Raw genomic sequence first — 24,025 nt, 5'->3', positions numbered from 1 at the left:
AACAAGTCGTTTTAATTTTTAATATATCTTATAAATAATTTAAAATTTTAAAAAATTCAAATATTTTTTAATAATAATAATAATAAACATTACCTTTTTAATTTTTGCCCATAAACAATTTCTCATATGCAATGTATATAATTTGACTAAAGATCCGCTGATTTAATGAGTAAATCATTAACCCGAAGAAATAATCATGCTTGAATTCCTTCCTTCAACGAGGAGAAAGTTTAGAGTGATTATTAATCAAGGTATTCTACATACAAGCCACATTCTTAATCACGTGCCATTTAAAGAAAAAAAAACTCCTTAACAATAAAATCAACAAGCATTTTAAAGTCAAATTGATGGATAAATAATAAATTTAGTTAGTCCGGATCGTATTTAAAGAAAAAAAATTTAGAAATAAATATACCATTGTTAGAATCGAATTGATAGACACCCGAATGATAATCTAAATATCTTATAATATCATAACTTAGGGCCAAATTGATACGTAAATGATGGTCACTTAAAATCGTTGATCATGTCGAGTAATAGTTTCGAAGTTAACGTTGACATCGGGAAAGTTAATATCTTCAAAAATAAGGTATAATTAATTACTACTAATCATTTTGATTAGTAATATATTATGAAAATATATTGGCTAAAAGGTTAAAGAAAAAATAAATAAAATTTAAAATATTATGTAACTTACCAACCGACCGCATCGAGACGCTCCTTCGGTCGTCGGTTTCGTCCCCACGCCGGTCGCAGATAATGGGCGCGTGCTTGTCGTGCTGCCGGCCGCCGGCAGAAGTGGGGCAGACCTCCGCAGCATCATCGTCCCGTTACTTGGGCGACTCTGCTAATCGGAGGTCGAGGAAGAAGCCGAAGCAGGAGGAAGGGACGGAGGTTAGTGGCGGCGGCAAGGGACGGTTGCTGGAAGTCGAGTCTGTCGCTTGCGAGATCGAGGAGGATGAGCTGCACCGCTTTACTGGTCGTCTGTTCTCGAACGGGGCCAGCGAGATGGCCTGCCTTCACACGCAGCAGGGGCATAAATGGTCCAACCAGGACGCCATGATCGTTTGGGAGGTATCGGTCAAAAAGATTTTTTTTTCGCCTTATACTTTCTGTCGTTTTGGGGATTGAATGCGGAAGAAGGGGGGGTTTTCTGGTTAGGGATTCATATTGGATTAGCCCCATTTGGGCAATTGTTCATCACATCATGGTAAGCTTTTTAGTGTTTTAAGATGTTATCTGGGTTCCCTTTCATTTTCAAACTGACAAGAAAAATCAAGTGGAATCCCTTCAAAATGAGAATCGCATAACATTAAAATTAGCAAAAGTGATTGATCACAGAAAATTTGTGAAGGGAGGAAGAAGAAATAGGAAGGGCGAGGGAATTTAGAAGGATTCCAGCAAGTGGAGATTTGACAAGACGATATATGTTAAACTGAGTTAGAGTTCATTCCATCCCCAAATAACTAGTCATTTAGGAAGGTTTACCCTTGGAGATAACACTGTACTTGTTGGACTAAGCATCCTATCATCAACAAGTCCCCTCGGTCCATCATGAGTTGAAAATACTCCATTAAAGATGGTCAAACTTCATGCTTGAGGATGTGTACAATTTTCTAGAGAGAAGAGATGCTATGTACTTGCTCTCCACATGGATTGGGCTTGAGAAGGATGAATCAATCAATCAACCAAATGGATCAGGCCAAAAAGAATCCAAGCAACAACAATAGAGACAATAGGATATTAGAGTAGGTTAAATAACATGATTAGTCCATAGAATACGTTACATAATATCATTGGTCTATAGACCTTGTGATAAGGTTAACTAATTTTATTAGTTCTCCATGTAATTCTATAAATAGACAATCAATATGCAACCTAAAGGCATTCAATTCAGTACAATATAACTAGTGTGTGAGGTTAGAGATTTCCTCCAACAAGTCCAATCTCTCTCTCTCTCCGCTCTCCTCTCTCCTCTCTCCATTCTCGATGATGCCATTTTAGGGATTGGCGTTGCTTTGCCCTAGTGGCTAGCACATTGATACCATGTTGCCCGAGGTGCCGGATTCGAGCCCTCTTAGCAACAAATAAAAATGCAATATTTGCATAATGTTGCCTGAGGTACCGTGTTCGAGTCCTCTTGGCAACAAAGTGGAACTGTGCCTCCCCAAAAAATCCCTTCGGGGGTTTCTGGGGTATGGGGTCGCTCAGCGGTGGGGCCAGTCATTATAAAAAGTTTACGCTACCTTAGTTTTAGTCCCCGTGGCTATGGGGCCACGGTAGGACATCCAGGTTGTCACCTAGGCACCCGCGGTTCGAACCCCAGTTATGACGTATTTGTAGGATTTTTTCCTCCAAATGGAGGGTGCAATCAAAGGATGCTGGGCTTCTGAGTTGGCCGCCGTATGCGCTTCCTGATTTATCCTGGTGGCTGGTGGGAAATTTCTATGGGGCGGTGGTTGGATTCCCACTTTATCATGTTATTCAGTGTAAACAATAATTCATTGATATGGCCAAGTCTTGTTAACAGAATTTAAAGTCATAGATTCTCCTAGCTAGCAATGTATATGTTTTAACTGTGATTTATGTCCTATCCCACCCCTGTAGAATGAGTTATATATTTTCCCCTAGGTAGGTGTTCAAAAGTCCTAATATCTTCATATTAAATGTCCAACAATAGGATCAGGTTTACTTCCTAAAACATGGACATTTAAACATGCTCTAGCTTTATTGAAGTGGTTATGAATGTTATCATGTGGAACTACAAAAAATTTCAAGCACATTCCACTTAATTTCTTTCTCCAATCATCATGGACCCAACTTCAGTTTTTCTCTGTATCCAGTTACGCTTCCAATTGAATCAAATTCTCTGTCAGTTTTAGTTTTTCAATTAGATATTTATTTGCGTACTTCATGACCATTATCTTATAATTTTAGTTTCCACAGGTGCACATCTTTTAAGCCTGACCATGCATCCATCGGTGTGCATTGGTGGCTTATCTAATTATCAAGGATATTTTGCAATATGAGCTGCTCCTCAGGCAACTCTTCTGACAATGTCTGTGATTCGTTCAATTAGTGCCTTTCCCCTTTAATTGCTTACTTTTTTATTTCAGTTATAACAAATATGTTATCTGAGACCTGAGAAGCATTACAAATATAGACATGTAAATCTTTATGCAATTGATTTACTGATATTAATTAAATTCCTGCTTAACACGCCAAAAATTCCTTGAGGTACAATGATATTCTTGTTCCTGTAGAATTTTGTATCAAGAAGCGACACCATCTTCTGTGGAGTGTTCGATGGCCATGGTCCATTTGGTCACCTGGTGGCCCAAAAGGTCAGAGATTCTCTTCCTCTCAAATTGTCTAACAAATGGAGCGCTAACCTTATTGCTAAGGTGAGAAGTAAGGATTCTGAAGAAATGACATCCTTCAATACTGATGAAGAACCTGATGAAGAACCTAGTGACTCCTCGGAGTTCCATGGGAATGGCACAGTACCTGAAATGTATCCTCCACTAAAGAAATCCTTCTTAGAAGCCTTTAAGGTAGTTGACAAAGATTTGAAAGATAACTCAGCAGTTGACTGTTTCTGTAGTGGAACTACTGCTGTTACTATGGTAAAGCAGGTAACAAGTTCTAAAACATTTGTCTTTTCCTCCTTCAAAAAAAAGTTAGGCATTGTCTCTTGTTTTAATTGATATAACTTGTCCTAATTTTTGTTCTAGTTTTGGTATTCCAAAAACACAATGAAGATAAGCTTCCAGTCTATGCAGTTTAACTTGTATTTCCTACAATTATCCAGGGACAAGATCTTGTAATTGGAAATCTAGGTGACTCAAGAGCAGTGATGGGCACCAGAGATAAAGATAACAATTTGATTGCAGTACAGATGACTGTGGATTTCAAGCCTAATCTTCCAGGTATAATGCCTTTCTCTCGTTCCCCAACTATATGATATGCTCACCAACTGACTAAGAGTGTTTAGATTTTTACTCAACACATTGATTTTTCTTGGAAGTTGTACATGTCTATTTCCTAGTTCACCAATCATCTTGTTATATTTCTATTTCTTTCATCAAATTTGTTTAAGACCCAAAATTAAACTTGGTGCTGTTTTTGTACTGGGTTAAGCTAGAGCTGAGCAGACAGTCTTATCCACCACTTTTTGTTATTTTGAATTAAGCGAAAGCAAGATAACTTTGATATCTCTGTAGTGTGTCTTTTTCAGTCCATCCAACAATCAACATTATTTTGAATGGCGTTGAGAAAGTTGACAACCCATGCATGAGCGACCCCCACTAATTCAGTCTTTAGATGGGATTATTATATAGAACTTGTTCTACCACTGGAGATTTATTTGAGTCATAGAGCAGACTTATTGTGGCACTAAGGCTTACCGCTCCCGTTGTGAATTTTTATGTTGTTATAAAGCCTCATTGTTGAGGCATTATCATTTTTTCGGCAATGAAACATCGGCATACCATTATCTAGGAGAAGCAGCAAGAATTCAGAAATGCAAAGGAAGAGTTTTTGCCCTGAAGGACGAACCAGAAACTGCACGTTTATGGCTACCAAACAGGGACTCACCAGGCCTGGCCATGTCAAGAGCTTTTGGGGACTTCTGCCTTAAAGATTATGGTTTGATATCTGTGCCAGATATCTTGTATCACCGTCTCACAGATAAAGATAAATTTATCATTCTTGCTTCTGACGGGGTATGTTGTTTTACTGTGTCAAAGAATCACATTTCAACTTATGAACTAGAAATAACATAGACAATTTATTGCCATTGTTTCATATAATCTACAACAACAACAATAATCAAACCTTTATCCCACTATCGATCTCTTACTATATCCTTATTTAAATGAATTTTATCTTATTTTAGCATTGCTAATCAAGTCTTCTTTGGTCTCTCATCATCCTCAATTAATGTATGTATTTTCATAGTCTCATGTCGCCTAATTGCTTCTATAGTCCATGTATCTTCATTGTTCTTTATGTATTTCATGTCTTGGCATGCCTAATCTTCAACATGCTTAATATTCCTTAGTTTAGAGGTTTTCCTCATCGACATGTGTTGGCAACATCATCGACATGTTTGTTGTTAGATTGTAATCTTGGTGGTCAAAGATATATAAAATTCTAACTTCTCCTATGAAATCTTCACACTACAATCTTTTTGCATCAGTGTAATCTTTTCTAAATTAGCACAAATTTGTCAGCTTTATGTTGTAGGAGGCTAGCAAGGATGCTTTCGTCCATACACCAAAATTGTCCAACCTATAGTACTCTTTTTTGTCGATCAATTCCTTTGTTTTTTTTCTGTGTTATTTTCTCTTCTTGAAATAACTACTAGTTCTTCAGCTCGCTTTCATCATTGATCTTGACTTAATGGCAGTAGTGTTAGATTTTAAATTGTGATGATACGGTTAACAACAGCCTTGTCGGATATTGGAGTCGTGTAACTAAATGATCTTCGAGAATGTATTGCTTGATTATGTTACTGACTGATCGCGAATCTTTGATAGGTATGGGATGTTCTATCGAACAAGGAGGCTGTTGACATTGTTGCTTCAGCACCATCTCGTGCGACAGCCGCAAGAGCCCTTGTCGACTGTGCGGTGCAATGCTGGAGGCTGAAATTTCCTACCTCAAAGATCGATGATTGTGCTGTTGTCTGTCTGTTCTTTGAGAAGCAATCATCAACCGACCAATTTCAGAAAGCCGATTCCAAGAAAACACCTACTCACCCATCAGAATCGACGGAGGGCCCTCCAGATAAGGAAGCTACAACCATGCTAGAAATGGATCATTCGGTTTATGGAACTGAGAATCATAATTCTCCACTGGATGAGATTGTACCAGTAACTGAAGAACCTACTAAGACCCTTGCTGCTTGCATATCGACCGTCGAGGATGATGAATGGTCTGCTCTCGAAGGCGTAACGAGAGTGAACTCGATACTCGATATCCCAAGATCTTTGAATACTGGAAAAAGATCTACAGATTATTGATTTAAAGATGGATTTCTCCATTCTTTCCATTGTTTGATATCTCAGATTCTCAGGAAAGTCTGAAACAAAAGCTAGTAGACTCGGAGCTTCTTCGATATCTGAAAGTGTATGATCACATAGATCATTGGAGCATTATGATTCTGCAGTAAGTTCACAATCTTCTTTTTTTACTTGCTTGTGAAATATGTATGTTTCTTCACTTTTAAGAAAATAGCTAATTTAATTAGATTAGTTATAACGACTTTCGATAGGAGCTCATCAAGTTGACTCGAAGCTTTGGTCAACCTGATCGGTTTAAATTAATAATTGATGTAACTGTCATTTGATTAAAATATCCAAGAGTAGTCGTTTTATCTTACTCACGAAGTCATTAGTTTTAAATAATAATAATATTATTATTATTATTAAATCGTTAATGAAAGCTTACGTGAATTGTTAAGATTATGTTGACTATGACGAATGAGTTGACCTGGCCGGTTTGAAAATCTCACGCGCATTAAGTTGACTAAGTCGGCGTTGTATAGCTCACTGTGACACTTGCTGACACGTGGCTTACTCTGTCCTATTAAATATCAATGGGTCTACACTGTGCGTTTACTTTGAGGGAGAAGATCGCAAGGAATGGAAGGTGAATCCGTCCTTCAAAGTAAACAAGGTATTCTTCTCTCTCTTCCCTTATCCTCTCGTGCGTGACGTTACGAAGCGGATAAGGAAGATTTGCCGCATTGGATAACGTGCCGTGGCACTCCGATGCTCGTCCACGTGGAGGAATCTGATGGAGCTTTTTCGCTTTGAGGACCTTGCCGCGAACGTGCTGCCGCGAAGTGGTCCCCCCCTCGCTCCACCGAGAATGTCACTGGTCTATCGAATGGGGCCCACAGAAGTTATCGCCGAGGGTCGGTGGTTCAGAACCCTCCGTGAGCCGGCAATTTTTTTTTGAGAAAAGCAACAGGACGCGGTCCACGCTGTCGGCAGGCGGACTACGTGGATCTCCTGGTCTTCCACACGAGTCAGGCGCGGCGGGCCCACTGGGCTCGCAAAGGGTACGTGTCGGTCCGGGCCAGGCGTGGGCCCCTGGCGTCGCCGTACGGTAGGCGAAAAAGAGCCATCCGCATCGACCATTTTGACGTGGCAGTCGCTATCCAGCCACTTGGACGGCCAGGATTGTCCTGTGAGACAATGGTTCTGGTAGGAGATACCCGTTTGCTGCGGGAATTGCGGGAAAGTAATTCTTTTAAGGATATATGACGTCATGTAAATAATTAAAGTAATTCCTTATATATATATATATATGTTGAATATAAATGTTGGGAAATAGAATTTAAATTTATAAAATAATAAAAATACTAAAAATATTATCTCACGTGCCGTATATCTTCAGACAACCTTATAATTAATTTGAGTACAACCAAACCATTAACTTGGTGACTAATAGTGTTATTACAGCAAAACAGCGTGGTTAAGGAGCCTACTTAACACTAATATATTTGATTAACTTAATTCGTTATCTCGCATTATGTGTTCTCTTCCATTTCACACGAGCGTTATCTCGAGAGCAATTACCCAGTCAAGCCCTCGATACATTAAAATATTTGAATTCAGACTAGTTTTATAGCGCAACCTACGCCAAAAATATCTTTTATTTTAAAATTTTGACATATCAGGGGGCCTTTTGGATAATTGCTCTAGGTAGATATCAAAAGATATTTTTTAAAAAAAAAATATTAAAATGAGAAGAATGCCTCGTTATATCATTTTTATCTCAAAAATATTCTTACGAAATCATCAATTTAAAATAATTTTAATTAAGTTGATTCAGAGTAATTATAATTATTTTAAAATATGATAAAACAGTATTCTACATATAATAATTTTGATTAAAACAAAATAATTATTTTTTTACTCTGAAAGTATTAGAATAAGAGATATTTTTGATATATAAAACATATGAGTGATATAAGATTAAGTAATTGGTCAAAAATTTAACCCATTAAATTAAGTAAATTATTTTTTTAACAAATTAAACCGACCAAACTTAATCACGATAATGAAATAAATAGAACAAATAAGAAAATTAATTAATTCAATTGATTATCAAAAAAATACCTATTAAAGTAGAGTAGTTGATCATCACTCCTACCCATTGACTCCACTTAATCGATTTATTCGAAATTTAAATTTAAAAATTAAAATCAAAATAATCGAAATTTGTTTTTAAAAAAATTGAATTTTCTAATTAATAGATTGAATCGATATTTCGCTTATGTTATTTAACCCCTTTTTTTTATTTAAGTTGTCTTTTTTATTTTTACCCTATATTTAATGAATGCTTGGCTTTTGATTTGCTATATATAAAGCCGTTAATCAGACTTTAACCCCCGGAGTCGATTCCGTGTCTCCCTGCTCTTTTTGGTCACATTCGAGCACATCCCCATGGCGTTCGAGGAGGCGAGTAGCTACAGGATGTCTCGCCTCTCGCTGGAGTCGGAGGGGGACGACGCCGACGTGGAGCCCTCGTCGGAGGACGAAGGCTCGAGGAGCGCGCCTAAGAGTGCCGTCGGCGGCGGCGGCGGCGGTATGCGATCGGGCGGATCGAGCAAGGAGGAGGACGAGGGTTCGGGCACGGGAGTGGCGTCGATGCCGGGGACGCCGATCCGCGGCCTGCCGGGGCAGGATTGGGTCAAGGAGTACGCGAGCGAGACAGAAGCCCGCGGCGGCGGGAGGAGGAGGCGCCACGGGCGGCGGCGGAGGGAGCGGCGTCTGGAGCGGGCGTGGCAGTTGAAGAAGAGCCACGCGGCCGCGGAGGACGGATCGGCCGCCGAGTGCCGGGTGGTCGTCCGGCCGCGGTGCGGATCCGGGCGGATGCGGATGGACATGGAGGAAGTCCGGGCGTGCCGCGACCTCGGCATCGGCCTGCCGGCGGACTGGAAGTTCGAGATCCCCGAAACCTTCTCCGATCTGACGGCCGACACAAGCAGCGGCGGAAACTCCCCCGTCAGCTGGAGGATCTCGAGTCCAGGTACAGATCCGATCAACATCTCCACAGATTTTTTCCCTTTCCTACACAATTCGAGGCTTCTCCACGATTACTCTCCGATCTTCGAGCTCTTCGAACATTTCGTCGAACAGTCGGTGATCAAGAACGCCATGGCCTTTTTTTTGTTGCGCAGGCGACGATCCCAAGGACGTGAAGGCGCGGCTGAAGGTTTGGGCTCAAGCGGTGGCTCTCACTTCGGCGTCGCGTCTGAGTAGTTGAGAGATCGAGAGAGAGGTTCTTCTTCTTCCCTCTTTGCTTCTTTCTCTGTGAATAATAATCGTAATAATGCAGCAGGATTTTGTGTGTTGGAGCTAGCATTCCGTTGGGCTTTCACATCTCCCTTCTCTTCCCCTGTTCATATTTTCTAATAATTGTGGCAGTTTCTCTCTCTCTCACGGAAATTTTGAGTTTGTAAAAGAAATTAACAATTTTCGCGAGAATATTTTGTTTTCATTCCATATAATTTTACTGTAATCGGGTTTAAAATAATTTTTAATGAAGTTTAATTGTTTGTATCAAGTTATAAGATGTTTGATATACGAATGCATCTTAAACTTTCAACTCACCAGAAATACGTTTTATGACACTATTAGATAGTTTTTAGTAAATTCTAAACCCTTCGAATACATTGTAATTTATACTCCGTAGTTTGTTCACGTTATAATAACTATCCGTAGGAATTTATACGAAAAATTATTTCGAGTATGTTATATGGACGAAAGCTAATGGATGAAAGATTAAATTATAACATAATTTATAAATTAACTTGTGTTAATTAAATATGCTTTGTAAATATTCATACTTCTTTGAGCTAAAAAAAGGTTTATTTTATTATTTTTAAAAAATAATTTTAATTAAATAGGTGCATCTACCAATATTGTTTTGTGCATCTTGGCATATAGAACCAGTACGCCTGCAGTTGAGTCACCGGCTCTGTGCAGTTGGAGTGATTGGAGAGCCCTAAATTATCTTCAGGCATATGCGATTCAATCCTAATTCCATACATTTATAATTTTTTTAAAAAAATGAGAGTACATTTATAATTTTTTTAAAAAAAATGAGATACTCAATCATAAGATAAGATGCTAGACTTTTAATTATCCATTTCCTGATTTATCCTCATGGTCCAGAAATTTCCATGTGACAATCAATCAACTCAGATTCGATATTACTTGATTCAACATTTTAAACCTGAAATTATAATTATAATACATCGAAAGGATGTCAAATTATCATCAAGGATCCGTGATTCGATCCTAGCTTAGATTACTAGTTCAATAATTTGTTTTTAAGTACAACTACAGTTGATTAAAAATACTCAATTAATCTACCAAATTAATAAATAAATGCCTGCTGAATTAATACATTTAGATTTATTGAACAAGTGCAAATTGAAATTTAAAAAATTAATACATCTCAAATCTAATAAAATATTAATATTTTTTTTAATCATATTTACTTTAAACGGACGATCTCGAAATTGTGTTCGACTACGATACTTTGCAAATGCCAAATTCATTACAAACAAAATAGCATTAGAGAATGCCACACGATAAGCTTTATGGTAACAATCGAAACACTAAGACAAAATGCTAATCAAGCTAATGTAAATGACCGAGTCCGACATAACACTGGAGAAAAGGTAACAACTCACTCGATACGACCATCGGTCGTGACCCGTTCGTCGAACAATCACGCTTGTCGCTTGGAAGGAACAATCATGCTTGGAAGGAAAGTCTGAAAAAGTTCGCGGTAAATAAAATCAGGGAAAACTTCTCAAAGTTTTGAGTAGCACGGAAAACAGTAGTTCATGTGTTAGATAATATCAAGATACAATCTAATTGAAGATTTACCTGAAAATTTAATCATATGAAGCACAAAAAAAAAAATTACTAAAGCGTCGAGATAGAAAAACGACTAGCAATAAGTATACTGAAATTCACAAGCATACAAAGTTCTGCAGGGTCATGTAGATTCAATGAAAACCATGGATATGCCCACATTCTAATCATTATCATCAAGCCTGCATTTAAATCCCAACTATTTGGGATCGACTATTCTATTCGCCTATATGAATTCATTGTGTTTTCTTTGATTGTTCATCATTGAATATGTCTTTGTTGAAGGATATGACTGACAAGAAACTCTAAACAGATATAGTCGACATCTGAACTCATACTGAACCATATTATCACAAAGTATCAGCAGGATGTAGGTATTCAAATGTATCTATCACATAGCTCTTATCTGGAATTTTGACGCATGCCACCCACCGCATGCCTGTTCTATCACATAGCTCTATCACATAGCATATTATACTTATATGCTCATATAAAATGTATTTGAAAACGTAAATAAAAACAATTTTATGTTTGGGATTATCCTAGTTCGAGTCCATCACAAGAAAGGAAGAGAGCTGTACGAGGAAGAAAGAGTTGTTCATGAGGCCAAGGGGATATTTCTCAAATGGATTCGGAGCAACAAGGCCAGTATCGAGAGTGTACCACTAGGCGAAGCTCAATTGGTATGCCGATAGGGTGAAACCTATATTTGAGTTAGTATAGTCCTGTACAAGATATGGTATTGGAATGTTCGAAGACAAATAGTAGACTATAGTTCAAAGAGTTGAATCTTTTAAAGTTGAACTGTAACAGAAAAATTGTCTATAAATTAATAGAGGTAAACTATAAAGAGTTCATTTGATATCTATAAGTGTGATAGCAAAATGGAAAGACTTAAAAAAGACTTTTACCAATGTTTTTATCATCAGCCATGTTAATCCAACTCTTTAACATTGACTATATTGCAATATCACTAGTAATATTCGGATTTCTTATTTAATTATGTTTACTTTAGTTTTAATTTCCTCTCTCTATTCCTCACACCTACAAATCGATTTAAATTGTTAACTATAGAATATATTGGACTTCTACTAATGTTTGTATAGGAACTCATAATCATGGGAGAGGGAAGGGAGTAAAAGAAACAACTAGAGGCGAACAGAAGACAAATGAATATCTCCAAATTGCCATGCAAAAATGTGAAGGAAAAATTGAAAGATAATCCATCCTTTTAATTGGCTTCACAGATAATCGAAACCAAATCCATCCTCTTGATTCCCCCCCAAATCTCTCAATCCAGAAAAGCACTAAGATAGTTGTTTGACAAAGAACTTGAGAAGGATCAAGTAGGAGAAGCACGAGCTTTAATGCTAATACCTAGCACTAAAACCCAATAGGGATCATCAAATAAGCTCGGGTAAGAGTTTTATGCTCTTATTTTTTTATTTTTTTTTATTTTTTACTTTGGCATATTCTGGTGGTGTTTTAAGTTTCTAATCATCTAAGTCCAGAAGTAGTTTATGTTTTAGTCATGAACATCAAAATATTTCAATGGAACTATGGAATTTCAGAACAGAAAGCCTAAACAAACATATTTATCTCAGTTTCAAATATATTTTTGTAGCGCAATGCTATATGCCTCTTATTGTTTACTCCATCTGGCAAGTTTTCTTTACATGAAAATACCCAATAAAATGGTTATATTGACAGAAAAAATACATCTACAAAAGCAATAGTTCGAACAGGTGTTTTGTTGTTGTAATTGTTGGTATTTGGCAGGATTTAATCTTCAATGTATACCTTTGTGATATTATGCTAAACCAACTACACTGTTTATAAAGCTCTATACATCTCATGCGTTTGTTTGTTTCCATAACTGCCAACAAACATGCCTTATCTAATTTCTCCAAACGACTTTATCTTACTATGAAATAACCATTGACAAAATTTTGGGGCATCTTTCAATGAGAAAAGTACCTCAAATTACTTAAATATGTTATTGGTTATAATGGTCGGTACATTATTTTCACAGATTTTGTCAAAATGACAACTAACATCTAGATGTAACCATATTATTTGACAGGTAACCATATTATTTGACAGATTAGCCATCGATATTATAAGTTTATAGGGAACTTGGACATTTAAGTCTTTTAACACCATGAGAGGATATAAATAAAATCTGATCAGTGGTATAATGATAGTTTACCATCTCCGCCAGAGTGCAAGATTCAAGACGAGAAAAGCAAAATTAGAGAGATAAAGAGTTCTAAAAATACAATCAATTTACAACTATGATTCTATTTTTTTTTTTTTTTGCTCCTAGATCTTTGATACTCATACTAATTGAGATAGACCAAGATACCGAGAGATGAAAGGTAGGGGAGCAAATGAGATTAGATAGCTCAATAGTTGTAAGTCGTCTTTCTAAATCCGATAAGGATTGATAAGGGCATTTTCTGACTAAACTAAAGTTTGTCTTCAATTTTAGATGGAGAGTAGAGATATTCATTTTATAGGTAAAAAAAAGTATCAATAGATGGAGAATTTTGGTTGTGTCAATGGGAGAATCTAGCTCGCAAAAGAAGAGCTTTGAGTCCATTTGTCTGTAAATTATATTCATATGTGAACTATAAACGCATAAAACTAGGTTGGTATAGAAATATTTATTTACTTCTAAAAAATTCTACGCTTCCTAAGAACATGAATAGACCTTCATTGAAGTATAGAAACACAATCCTTCAAAACAAATGAATCGTGACACGAAGTGAAATAATTTTTTTTAACAAAAAAAGTGGATTTGGAGAACGAAAATATGCAATCAGAGAAAATGTTTACACAATCGTACAGTTTAACATCATATACTCGATGTACTTTGCAAATGCATTCAGATCAGACGGTAAGCAGAAATAAGTGGAGACCCTAATCATCGACATAATTGAGGTTTGAGGGATAAATTTAAGGTCGAAGTATGATCAGATCTCATCCAGGACGACCAGATCGCATAATGGAATCAAAGATCAGTACATACCTAGTTCACACGCCGCCGGAAACGAAGGGATCACTTGGCGACCATGCGAAGGATGAAGTCCTCGTATTGGATGGTACCGTCGGGTCCCACCTCCACCTCGCGGATCCACTCATCAAACTCGGCGGGATCGAGTTTCTCGCCGATGCTGGTGAGGACGTGGCGCAGGTCGGCGACGGCGACTTTACCGGTGGAATCCTTGTCGAGGACGCGGAATGCATCGCGGAGCAGGCGGTCGAAGGGCTCGGGGCGGAGGTGCTTGCGCATGAGATCCAGGAATCTGGGGAAGTCGAAGGGGTCGGTGAGGCCCTCGGTGGCGGTGATATCCTTGAGCTGCGCCTGGGTGGGGTTGCCGCCCAGGGAGCGCATCAGGATGCCCAGCTCCGACGCCGCGATCCGGCCATCGCCGTCGGTGTCGAACAAGTTGAAGGCCTCCTTCATCGACGCCACCTGCTCGTCTGTCGGCTCCTTCCCCATCACCGCCGCTGCTATCTCCCTTCTCTCTCTCTCTCTCTCTCTCTCTCTCCCGCGGCCGCTCCGCTGCCCCCCTTTCCTTTTATTCTACTCTATTGCGAATTGTGTGGTCTTCTTGTCAAAACGTGCTTACAATTTAAAAAATTACAAAATTGGAAGAAGGTCTAAAATTAAAAAAGATTTAAAATATTGTAGACTTGTGGCTATTGCTAGAATTAAATAGTGTAGATGAAATACTAAATGAGTTGTCTATTGATTTACCTACCTTTAAAAATATGTTTAAAACAATATAATTTCGCATTTAAATTTCATAAATAAAATAGCGGCATTTTACTAAACCGTGTGAGCTTCAGTAGTACCCATTTGACACAATCAAGTTTTCAAATTCCAAAAATAAATAATACTTTCCCATTACACTATGGTCTAAATTTTACTCTACTGATTTAAAAATTCTCATGATTTACACGGTCAAATTTAGATATAAAACATAAATACATTAAAAATATTTGTATTAGTACATTAATTTTAATTTGAAATTATTATTATTCAGAGTTCTTTACATCTTTAAATCAATTTCAAACAATATTAATTAATAAATTTAGACAACTTCAAATTACTTCAAATCAAAATTAATATATTCCTACCATTCTCCATAAATATATTATATGTTCTTATGTTTGAATTCGACAGCATATATTGAAAATAATAAATTTTTAAACAAGAAAAAACTTAATAAAATTTATTTATCAAGCTTAGGATAATAATACTTACTCATTAACACCATCAATGTGTTATTAAAACTCCTTTAATTATTCCCACGGGATGCTTAGTTGGTAAGAGGATAATAGATTTACGGGATGCTTAGCTGGTAAGAGGATAATAGATTTACTATAATAGAACAAGAGATCAATTTCTGGTAAACGCATGTCCTCAGAAAAAAAATCCTTCCCACCCATTAGCCAACTTGACAGTCGACTATAAGTTAACTTCATAATTTATCTTCTTCACATAATTTAAGGACAAACTGTGAGGGATGTCTGAAGTGAGCATAATCACCTTTTACTACAATTAAAACTCTCCTGATTCTTAAAATATCAAACTTTTAAATTTTTAAATGGTATATATCTATCAATTAGTTTTGTTCAAAATTGTCTAATAAATCTAAAGAACCCTGAATCACTTCAAATTAAAATTAATATATTTCTAAAAACTTTTTGAATATATTCATGCCTTCATATATGAATTCAACAATATAAATTAATATCGATGAATTTTAGAACGATTGAGACAAATTTGATCGTGGAAAGGAAAATTTGATCGTGGAAAGAAAAGAGATATCATAGGAAAGCATTGCATATTTTTGAAATTTAAAACTTGACCTCAGGTCGGGTAGAAAGAAGAGAGATATCATAGGAAAGCATTGCATATTTTTGAAATTTAAAACTTGACCTCAGGTCGGGTAGAAAGAAGAGAGATATCATAGGAAAGCATTGCATATTTTTGAAATTTAAAACTTGACCTCAGGTCGGGCTGAATTGGATCTGACCCAGGCCTATAACTAAACCCGTCCCAAACTCGTAGAGCCGGTTGTCGAGCCTAAACCGTAATCAGCATAGGACAATTAACCATGAAACAATTAACACTAATCATTTTGTTAGTCTCCTTAACATATATATACTTGCACACTCGTTTGTGAGCGACTGCTGGAGGACTCTCACTGAGTGCAAAAGCTCGAATCCCTCCTAGGCGCCTCGAGAGGTCAAAATCCACTCAAGGTGCTTAGTAAGGATCCATTCGCCCGAATTCAATGAAAGTCGCTCAACAATCGCCTACCAATGGAATGTACAAGGTATCACCATTATTTTTATTTTTTTTGGATGATTTATAAATCTTATTTGTGGTTATTATTTATAAACATTATTCATGAATAATTCACAATCTTATGAATATTAACTACCAAATATATACATATATCCAAACTTATTCATTTAGTACAATAAATTATTCAAGATTGATCATTTAATTACTTTATATTGTTAGATCGTAGAGCTTGCTAAAGGAGGGGAGGGTGAATAGTGATTTAAAAATTCGTAACGAGTTAGAATAAGTAGCGGAAAACTAAAAGCAAAACACAACGCTAATACAGATTGTTTTTACTTAATTCAGAGCCTTTGTCGACTCCTACTCCAAGGCTCGTACTCGTCGAGTGCTTTCGTTGGACAATTCATTAGCAGTTCGCAAAAAGGGTACAAATGTAAGTACAAAAACTTTTAAATAAGAAATACCGACAACAATGAAAGAAAGAAAACTTTTAGCAGCAGGTTGTCGGAGAAGCTTTGCAGCGTCGCAAAAGCACAGCACAGTGGAGCAGGAAGAAGTTGTTGTGTTTTGCTCCAGGGTGAGACCTCCTTATATAGGACACTCCGGGCGCCCGGATCCCTTCCGGACGCTCGGACCGTGATGTAGGTCCGGCCAATCAACGCGCTCCTCGTTGTAACAGGATAGAGTTTTTGCCTTCCGGGCGCCCGGACCACCGTCTTCCAGAAAGTCCTTTTCCTGCAAGAAAATGTTAGTCCGAGGTAAAATATCATCTCATCGAGACCGGAATCTAGTCACGATCTCAACTTAGATTCTCAAAATGATTCTAAGTTGGATCGACGCCTACTGTTCCCTCGAACGGGGAACGCATCCTCACCAAGTCACTCCCCTCAGTGGCTTACTTTAACTTACCTGCCAGACGTCCGGTCAACCCGTCGACCCGTTTGAACTTCGTGCCAACTATCAGGTCAGCTCGTCGACCTAGCTGAACTTCGTGCCAGACATCAGGTCAGCCTGTCGACTAGTCTGGACTTCGTGCCAAACATCAGGTCCGCCCATCGACCAGTCTGAATTTCGTGCCAACTACCAGGTCGGCCCGTCGATCTAACTTGGCTTCGTGCTAGTTATTAGGTTAGCCCGTCGACCTAGCTGGATTTCTTCTGCACACTTATTCAAAGTATTAGATCACAACGAAACTAACTTAACCTACTTTGTCATTCATCAAAACCTGAATTAGACCGTTAATGCTCACCGCACCAACATATATATCTTGAACAAATATAAATAACTTCTTTCCAAACCAAACACTAAATTTACCAATAAACATTTATTTCAACACTAAGATGATAGCTTGCATTGTTGTAGCACATTAAGAATATTTTAAGAGAATCCTTAGCTATCGATTGAAGCATTAGAAAGATCATATGCTTTCAGGGATAAACCTTGCCAATCTCAACCTATATATAATCCCATTCTTGCTCTGGGGATTGATGCTTGAAGGTTCGTTGCATCTCCTTCCCCAATTGATTCTCATTAGCATTTTCACATTACTAAAGGGCAATTTGATGCACGAAGCACCCGAATTAATAATAAGAAACTCTACTAATCTTGTTTACTTTAAGTTACAGCAAATGGGAAATGAATAAAGAGGTAATCACAACTTAATGTAATTTAACATTTTTGTTACCAGCCATTTGCATTAACCAGTCTATGAGAGTTGTCCTTTTTTAAGATCAGAGATAACACTTTGATCTTCCTGTCTTTTTTCGTTGTACAATACCTGATAATAAACCAAAATTTTAGATAGTTTCTATATAGTTTCAAGAAAGAAAAAGAAGAAGAAGAAATACTATTTTGTCAAATATTTACCTTATCGATGATCCCGTATTCGACTGCTTCACTAGGACTGAAATATTTAGGGCGTCTGATGTCTTCTTCGATCTGCTCACGGGATTTTCCTATATGTCTCGAGTATAGTCCAACCTGAACACGTCAAGGTCAGTTTTGAAGTTGACAAGATGTATTATATCAATCTTATTTATATTCATCTAATCTGCATTCAAATGTCAGAAACATAAAAACATACTACTAGATACTAGATATACATGCTATATTATAATTCATAAGCATGTCCTATTACAATAAGCTAACTGGCTTAGACAGCAAAATCCAGTATATTCCAGGGTTTTTATGTAGTAGAAATGCAAAGCATTTGAGAGATGTTAATCGTCATGCAAGCATACGATAAAAGCTACGATGACTAGTTGCATGATCCTGAAGAGAGATATGTTGGTGACCAAGAACAGGAAATAAGTATATCTATTCCGAGGAGAATAATGAGAAAAGAAGTAGAGTACAACTTCCACTGAGATCTGGACATTCATTCACATTGTTGTCTCTCAGGGCGGCAAGATTCAAGAGCAGATCACCCACTTGGTTCGGGGATAAATAGCTTCAGTATATTTACGGCAGAAACCTATAGTTCACTCCAGATTGGTTCTGACCAGATCTATTTATCACCCTGTACTGCAAAATCTCACTTGAAAAGGAATAGAAAAAGAGAGAATATAAGAATCAGCTCAAGGAATAGGCATGTAATGAATCAGCTACTTTTGTCAGTGCCAGGTTCACCTTGTGAATTGAATATGCAATCTCTAACACAAACTCCTAAGATAAATCTGAAACTCCCAATAGATATTATTTACAGACAGCTAGTTTTTCTACACAATCTTTTCCGTAGTAATTTTTGAAAATGTTCAATGTATCATGTGCAGATATGACTAGGTTAGCTATTTGATATTCACAAAAGCTCTTCTTAGAGGAGAACCACATTATAGTAATGTTAAGAGCATAGAGCGAAATAGCATATATTTGAGTGACCTTTAAAATAATTAATATTAACATAGAGAATATGAATGATCTAAACTTGCAAACTGCATCATGCTTAAACAGTTTAAAGAAGAGTGGTATACCAATTCAGCCTTGACATTGCTTATTTCTTTTCTTGCAATGTCAACATCTGACGCTTGACCTTGAAATCTTGCAATAGGCTGCGATATAAGCAGTGTTTCAGTCATCTATCTGAATACACACACAACTAAAAAAAAGAATATATTACTAGCTCCAGTGAATGGCAGGCAGAACAAGAAGCAAAGCATACAACAATTAGACTTAAAATTAGCAAGAGATAAGTGGAGATTGGTGACCCCTACCTGTCTTATCATTATTGTTGATGATGGTAAAGCGGAACGGTTTCCTTTAGCACCAGCGGCCAAGAGCAGTGCAGCCTCTCCCCAAGCATTGCCAACACACAGTGTAAATATTGGAGTTTTAATGTACCTGTATTTTGAAAGTAAGAAATGCATTTGCAGATGTATTTGTGTTCACTCGGTATGTCAGAAGTGGCACATTCTATTCTAAATAAGAAATGAGAAAAATATTGAATAACGGTCATTTCAAAGATTCACATCTAGACGGATTGGTCCTCAAACATAAAAGAAGCAAGGCAATCAATTAAGGAAGAAGATAATTCCATTTTGGCAACACAACACTAAACTGTTACAAGAAAATCGTTTCAGTTACTATATTTAAAGAGAACAATTGACAAAAAAAACATATCACAGGGATTATGACTTTTGGGTTTTTCAGTTAAGATATTTCCACTGTGATCAATCTTGTTTCTCTATTTTGGTTTCATTTTCAGGGTTTTCTGGGAAGAGCTTAGATATCATTGTCAAGGGATTATGACTTTTGAAAGACTATGAATTTAAGCTGCAAAATACGGAAAGCAAAAACTTACCACACGCTGGTCTAACCAGGTACCAATAGGTACTGGTTGTGATCAGCATGCCTTCAGAGTAGACTATGAACTTATCTCTCTCTCTATTTTTCTCTTCTAGTTTCTTCTTTGAAGAAAATTTCTTACATTTTGTCATCTTTAAATCTCCCGTCTTTACAATGACTTTTTCTTAAACTCCCTTCTTTACTTTCCTCATCTTTCTCCCTTGTCAAGTCTATCTGGCATCTCAGAAGGTTTCCTTTTCTTATTCAGCTCCCTTCACTTTTCCTATCTTTTTTCATCTTCTCTATGAGAAACCTCCAGCTCCTCATTTTCTCCACTTCCAACTCCAGCATATTCTCTTCCCCTTTGTCCTTGGTGCTACTGTTACGAGTACCACCTCTGTGAAATACATTACATCAGTTGGTAACTTAAAGTACTTGCCATTGCTCCTGATACTTCTTTATTTATCTCTCTCTACTTTCTTTTTGGAAGAAAATTTCTTGCAGCTTTTCATCTCTTATTGTGTCTAGTTGAAGGAAGGAAGAGGGGAAAGAAAGGGAAAGTGTTGGGGAACCGAGAGGGGAGAGATTTACTTTGTTTTGTCTACTTGAAAAGAGAGGAAAACACAAAAAATTACAGAAAATGACAAATTAACCTTTGTTTATGTCATTGCCAAACCAAATAGAGATTTACTCTTTTCCTCTCTACTTCCCACCACTTCTGGAAGGAACCAAAAGTGGAAAAAGAACCTTGAAATTGATCTTTTCTTCTTTCTTCCACCGAAGTGACAAGGGAAAAGATTGTTTTTCCTCCTTTCCCTCCATTTGGACTCCTTTCCTCTCAAGTAAACACAATATTGATCTTTCTCCTTCACTATTACTTTTTCTTAAGAGTATATTCACTTTCTTTCTAATTTCATATGAAATTAGTTATGCTATTTTCTTTACTTATCTCTATTTTTTGTTTTTCAATTTCTCTACTTAATGTCTTGACAACTTTTCAAAATTTCCATGATTAATTGATAAAAAATGACAGCCCGGTGCACGAAACTCCCGTGAATGCGAGGTTCTATGGAAGGGCCTATTGTAAACAACCTTACCCTTCCATGATTAATTGATAAACACGAAAAAAGAGCATCCATCAAATGGACATGAAGAGAACTAAGAACCTAAGGATCCAACTTGCTAGCACTTTAGAGTTTAGATAGTTCTTTGATTACTCGATTGACACATTACTTAAACCAACTCTAAAAGTTTTCATGCCAATGTAAAGGTTTAGCATATTATTGTCATCTTTATTTAGCATTATATTCTAACAGATATGATAATACATTATTTATTCTAGGAACATTATTCCTTAAAAAACCTCCAATGGGTTTTAGAGTTTACAATATGTATGTGTTCTCTAGTTCGCTCAAGCAAATGCCTATCATTTGAGCAACATATGAAAGTGGCACTTCATAGCATCAAGAGCGTTGGCAAGCGGCCAACAGACTAGAAACAAAATAAATAGAAAAATTGCATTGTTTAAATAGAATGAGTAAATGAATTAACCTCATAACATCATAAATTGCAAATGCTTCTGTCTCATAGCCCAACTTTTCTCCACCCTACAGGAACTAACAGGGTTAGTTCAGCGAAAATTACTATGTGCACAAATAATATAGTTAGGTTCCAGAATGTAACAGTCATAAAAAGAAGAAAAGGCGTTAATGGAATGACATGAACTCTATAAATGATCAAAGGAGCATTTTAACCTAGATTCATAATTATGATTTACGAGAAATTCATTGCCAGTATTTTTTTATTTAGATATGGAAGTTTTTGGCAATACAGAACATCAAATTTTAGTGAACACAAACAGATTCTAGAGGATTCATCCAGGAAAAACTCATTTTAACTGTTCAGTTTGTCTAATGTTGTGAATTAGGCCAGTTTCATTTGGTCATGCAAGCCAAAAACATATTTCTAAAACAAAAATAACTCGGTAAAATACGCACATGTCCATGTCCAATTTCGATTGTAATCTAAGATGACCTTAATTCTATACTTAACTATGACAAAGGGAAACTAATAAATAAAAAGGTTATTTTTTGTTGTCCACAAACTATGCATGTCACTGAAACTATAATTCCAGAACGACGCGCAAAACAAGACTAACTAGATCATCAATGAAATAGATTCATACAAGAGCAAAAAAGTGATTACATTACTTTTCTTGCTACTAAATAGGAACTTTACAAATTCCCACCCAGTAATCCTTCGGTCCATGGTAAATTTAAATCAATAAATATCATCTTATTCAAGATTATATAAGAAATCTGATGGCAAAGAAACCAAATCTTTGGGGGAAAAAATCTTACTAACCATATCGAGAAGAAGTAACGTAGAGATGCAAGAAATGGCACAGGAACACAGAATATTTCTAGAAAAACAGGCACCAAGCAAAATAGATATTATGACTTTGAAATCATGACCAGACCAGAAAAGAACAAATGCAAAACAATGAACCAATAATTATCATGAAATGAAGCAAACAAAATGCAAGCGAAGCCATACAGAAATGCTTCAACTAGAGATTTAGTTGATATCATTAGCCAAAATTATATTTCAACAGTTACATGAAGCACGCAAATGTAACTCAACAAAAAATAAGTTTTTTGTATGGCACAAAATAGAATACAGAGCTACCAAGGCAATCAATGTCATGTATCACTCAAATAAAATGATTGAATTAGCAAATTCTGATGGAAGAACAAGTTGTACACACATTTTTTAATGCATTAAATCAACAAATCCTGTAGTACGTCATTGTGGTAAATTGGTATAATACTTCAAGAAGGGAAAATCTACTAACCTTTGTTGTGCCGGTGGAATTAATGTATAGGTAAATTGGCTTCTTAGCATCTTCATATTGAAGATATAAGAACTCTGCCATCATCAACTCTGTCACTGCTGGAACAAGACACATGCCCAAGTATACAATTCGATTTTTATACAAGTAAGAAGCTAGATCCGGAGGCGGTTGCTCCCATGCTGTTCCTCTCAAGAAAGGAATGACCTATTAAGAAAGTAAAATCAAGCGACAAAAGTTGAGAACGATTCAGACAAAAATGATTCACCAATGTGGCTAACAACAATAGACATATTTTCATGAAATGGCAAAAGAGCTATTGTAAGTAATTAAATTTCCACCCAGGAGTCTCAAAAAAAAAAAAAAGCAAACAAGAACCTAACATATCCAAGAAAGTCTCCACGTAGATGTACCAGATAAACCCCAAAAATACTCGTTTTGAAGTAGAAAAGAAGGGCAAAAACAGTAGCAATCGAAGAAAATGAATATTTTGAACTTGACTCCCGTACTAGTCATTAAAAAGGCACACTTAACTAATGAATCAACGAAACATAAACGCCACTACAGTCTGGGAAAAAAAGTAGCTTAAACAAGGATGGACTGCCCACAAATTAACAATTGATACAAAGACAATATTTTTCTTCTCGTGTTATTTTACCATGGTAACGACACCCCTCATGGGCCGGCGGGCGTGGGGTAGAGTAGGCAGCTTCAGGGACGGAACCCTTAATCCGTTGAAGTCGCTATGGACGCTCCCACCGCCGAGGAAAGGAGTAGCGACGAGGCTGCAACTTAGGGAAGAAGGCCTCGAGGAAGCGGAAGAGAAGGACGAGGCAGAGACGGAAGCCCTAGGCGCTGACCTGCCGCTGCTCCACGACGATCTGGGGGAAATGGAAAGAACGCGGCAGGCATCGGCAGGGATTGTGCGCGGAGAGAACAAGGCGATCTCCATGGCGTGTCCCCTCCCTTTTTCTCTCCGGCAAAAGATGGCTCCGCCGCCGGCTCGAAGGGAAGACGATGAAGCGACAGCGGCGAAGGGTCGGAAATGTGCCTAGCTATATAACGCACGTGCGATGCGACTGCGTGGCATAATTATATATCTTAGATCGATAAAATTGATCGATTGAAATTATAAGTTCACTTCGGTTAGATTAATTTGAATTATTA

General features: G+C 37.1%; 4 protein-coding genes across 7 annotated transcripts; 2 read left to right on the top strand and 2 right to left on the bottom strand.

Annotated features, from left to right (window-relative positions):
* Window positions 1-708: 708 nt before the first annotated feature.
* LOC122007160 (probable protein phosphatase 2C 66) lies at window positions 709-6,384 on the top strand. Of its 3 annotated transcripts, XM_042562966.1 has the most exons (6): window positions 709-1,074; window positions 2,947-3,058; window positions 3,264-3,635; window positions 3,812-3,929; window positions 4,501-4,724; window positions 5,541-6,384. In XM_042562966.1, the coding sequence occupies exons 2-6, from the start codon at window positions 3,026-3,028 to the stop codon at window positions 6,024-6,026; spliced, it is 1,233 nt and encodes a 410-aa protein (XP_042418900.1). In that variant the 5' UTR covers window positions 709-1,074; window positions 2,947-3,025; the 3' UTR covers window positions 6,027-6,384. The 3 variants fall into 3 exon arrangements, with proteins under 3 accessions (XP_042418900.1, XP_042418899.1, XP_042418901.1); XM_042562965.1 differs by lacking the exon at window positions 2,947-3,058 and having other exon boundaries at window positions 715-1,074; XM_042562967.1 differs by lacking the exon at window positions 709-1,074 and having other exon boundaries at window positions 1,220-3,058.
* A 2,001-nt stretch (window positions 6,385-8,385) lies between these two features.
* On the top strand, window positions 8,386-9,582 carry LOC122004797. Its single transcript, XM_042559628.1, has 2 exons — window positions 8,386-9,045; window positions 9,197-9,582. Exons 1-2 carry the CDS (start codon window positions 8,460-8,462, stop codon window positions 9,280-9,282), a joined length of 672 nt encoding a protein of 223 aa, XP_042415562.1. The 5' UTR covers window positions 8,386-8,459; the 3' UTR covers window positions 9,283-9,582.
* Window positions 9,583-10,543: 961 nt separating this feature from the next.
* Window positions 10,544-14,451, bottom strand: LOC122007159 (probable calcium-binding protein CML7). Its single transcript, XM_042562964.1, has 2 exons — window positions 13,936-14,451; window positions 10,544-10,800 (listed from the first exon to the last, which is right to left on the bottom strand). Exon 1 carries the CDS (start codon window positions 14,407-14,409, stop codon window positions 13,966-13,968), a length of 444 nt encoding a protein of 147 aa, XP_042418898.1. The 5' UTR covers window positions 14,410-14,451; the 3' UTR covers window positions 10,544-10,800; window positions 13,936-13,965.
* Window positions 14,452-16,605: 2,154 nt separating this feature from the next.
* Window positions 16,606-23,923, bottom strand: LOC122007157 (ATP-dependent Clp protease proteolytic subunit-related protein 4, chloroplastic-like). 2 transcript variants are annotated; one of them, XM_042562963.1, is made up of 8 exons: window positions 23,517-23,923; window positions 22,862-23,065; window positions 21,559-21,614; window positions 19,437-19,563; window positions 19,197-19,274; window positions 18,094-18,207; window positions 17,127-18,004; window positions 16,606-16,962 (listed from the first exon to the last, which is right to left on the bottom strand). In XM_042562963.1, exons 1-7 carry the CDS (start codon window positions 23,808-23,810, stop codon window positions 17,933-17,935), a joined length of 945 nt encoding a protein of 314 aa, XP_042418897.1. In that variant the 5' UTR covers window positions 23,811-23,923; the 3' UTR covers window positions 16,606-16,962; window positions 17,127-17,932. The 2 variants fall into 2 exon arrangements, with proteins under 2 accessions (XP_042418897.1, XP_042418896.1); XM_042562962.1 differs by having other exon boundaries at window positions 17,137-18,004.
* Between the last annotated feature and the right edge of the window lie 102 nt (window positions 23,924-24,025).

This window comes from Zingiber officinale, chromosome 7B, assembly GCF_018446385.1.
Source record: "Zingiber officinale cultivar Zhangliang chromosome 7B, Zo_v1.1, whole genome shotgun sequence".
Lineage (NCBI taxonomy): Eukaryota > Viridiplantae > Streptophyta > Magnoliopsida > Zingiberales > Zingiberaceae > Zingiber > Zingiber officinale.
Note: the sequence above shows the minus strand (reverse complement) of the source record. Positions and strands in the feature narration are given on the sequence as shown.

Coding starts and splice junctions, on each gene's coding strand:
- LOC122007160 (XM_042562965.1), top strand. CDS start 760: ATGGGCGCGTGCTTGTCGTGCTGCCGGCCGCCGGCAGAAGTGGGGCAG. Junction 1,075..3,263: donor ACGCCATGATCGTTTGGGAG/GTATCGGTCAAA, acceptor TTGTTCCTGTAG/AATTTTGTATCAAGAAGCGA. Junction 3,930..4,500: donor TTTCAAGCCTAATCTTCCAG/GTATAATGCCTT, acceptor ACCATTATCTAG/GAGAAGCAGCAAGAATTCAG.
- LOC122004797 (XM_042559628.1), top strand. CDS start 8,460: ATGGCGTTCGAGGAGGCGAGTAGCTACAGGATGTCTCGCCTCTCGCTG. Junction 9,046..9,196: donor CTGGAGGATCTCGAGTCCAG/GTACAGATCCGA, acceptor TTTGTTGCGCAG/GCGACGATCCCAAGGACGTG.
- LOC122007159 (XM_042562964.1), bottom strand. CDS start 14,409: ATGGGGAAGGAGCCGACAGACGAGCAGGTGGCGTCGATGAAGGAGGCC.
- LOC122007157 (XM_042562963.1), bottom strand. CDS start 23,810: ATGGAGATCGCCTTGTTCTCTCCGCGCACAATCCCTGCCGATGCCTGC. Junction 21,615..22,861: donor ATTCCACCGGCACAACAAAG/GTTAGTAGATTT, acceptor TAGTTCCTGTAG/GGTGGAGAAAAGTTGGGCTA. Junction 19,564..21,558: donor GCAATTTATGATGTTATGAG/GTTAATTCATTT, acceptor TTCAAAATACAG/GTACATTAAAACTCCAATAT.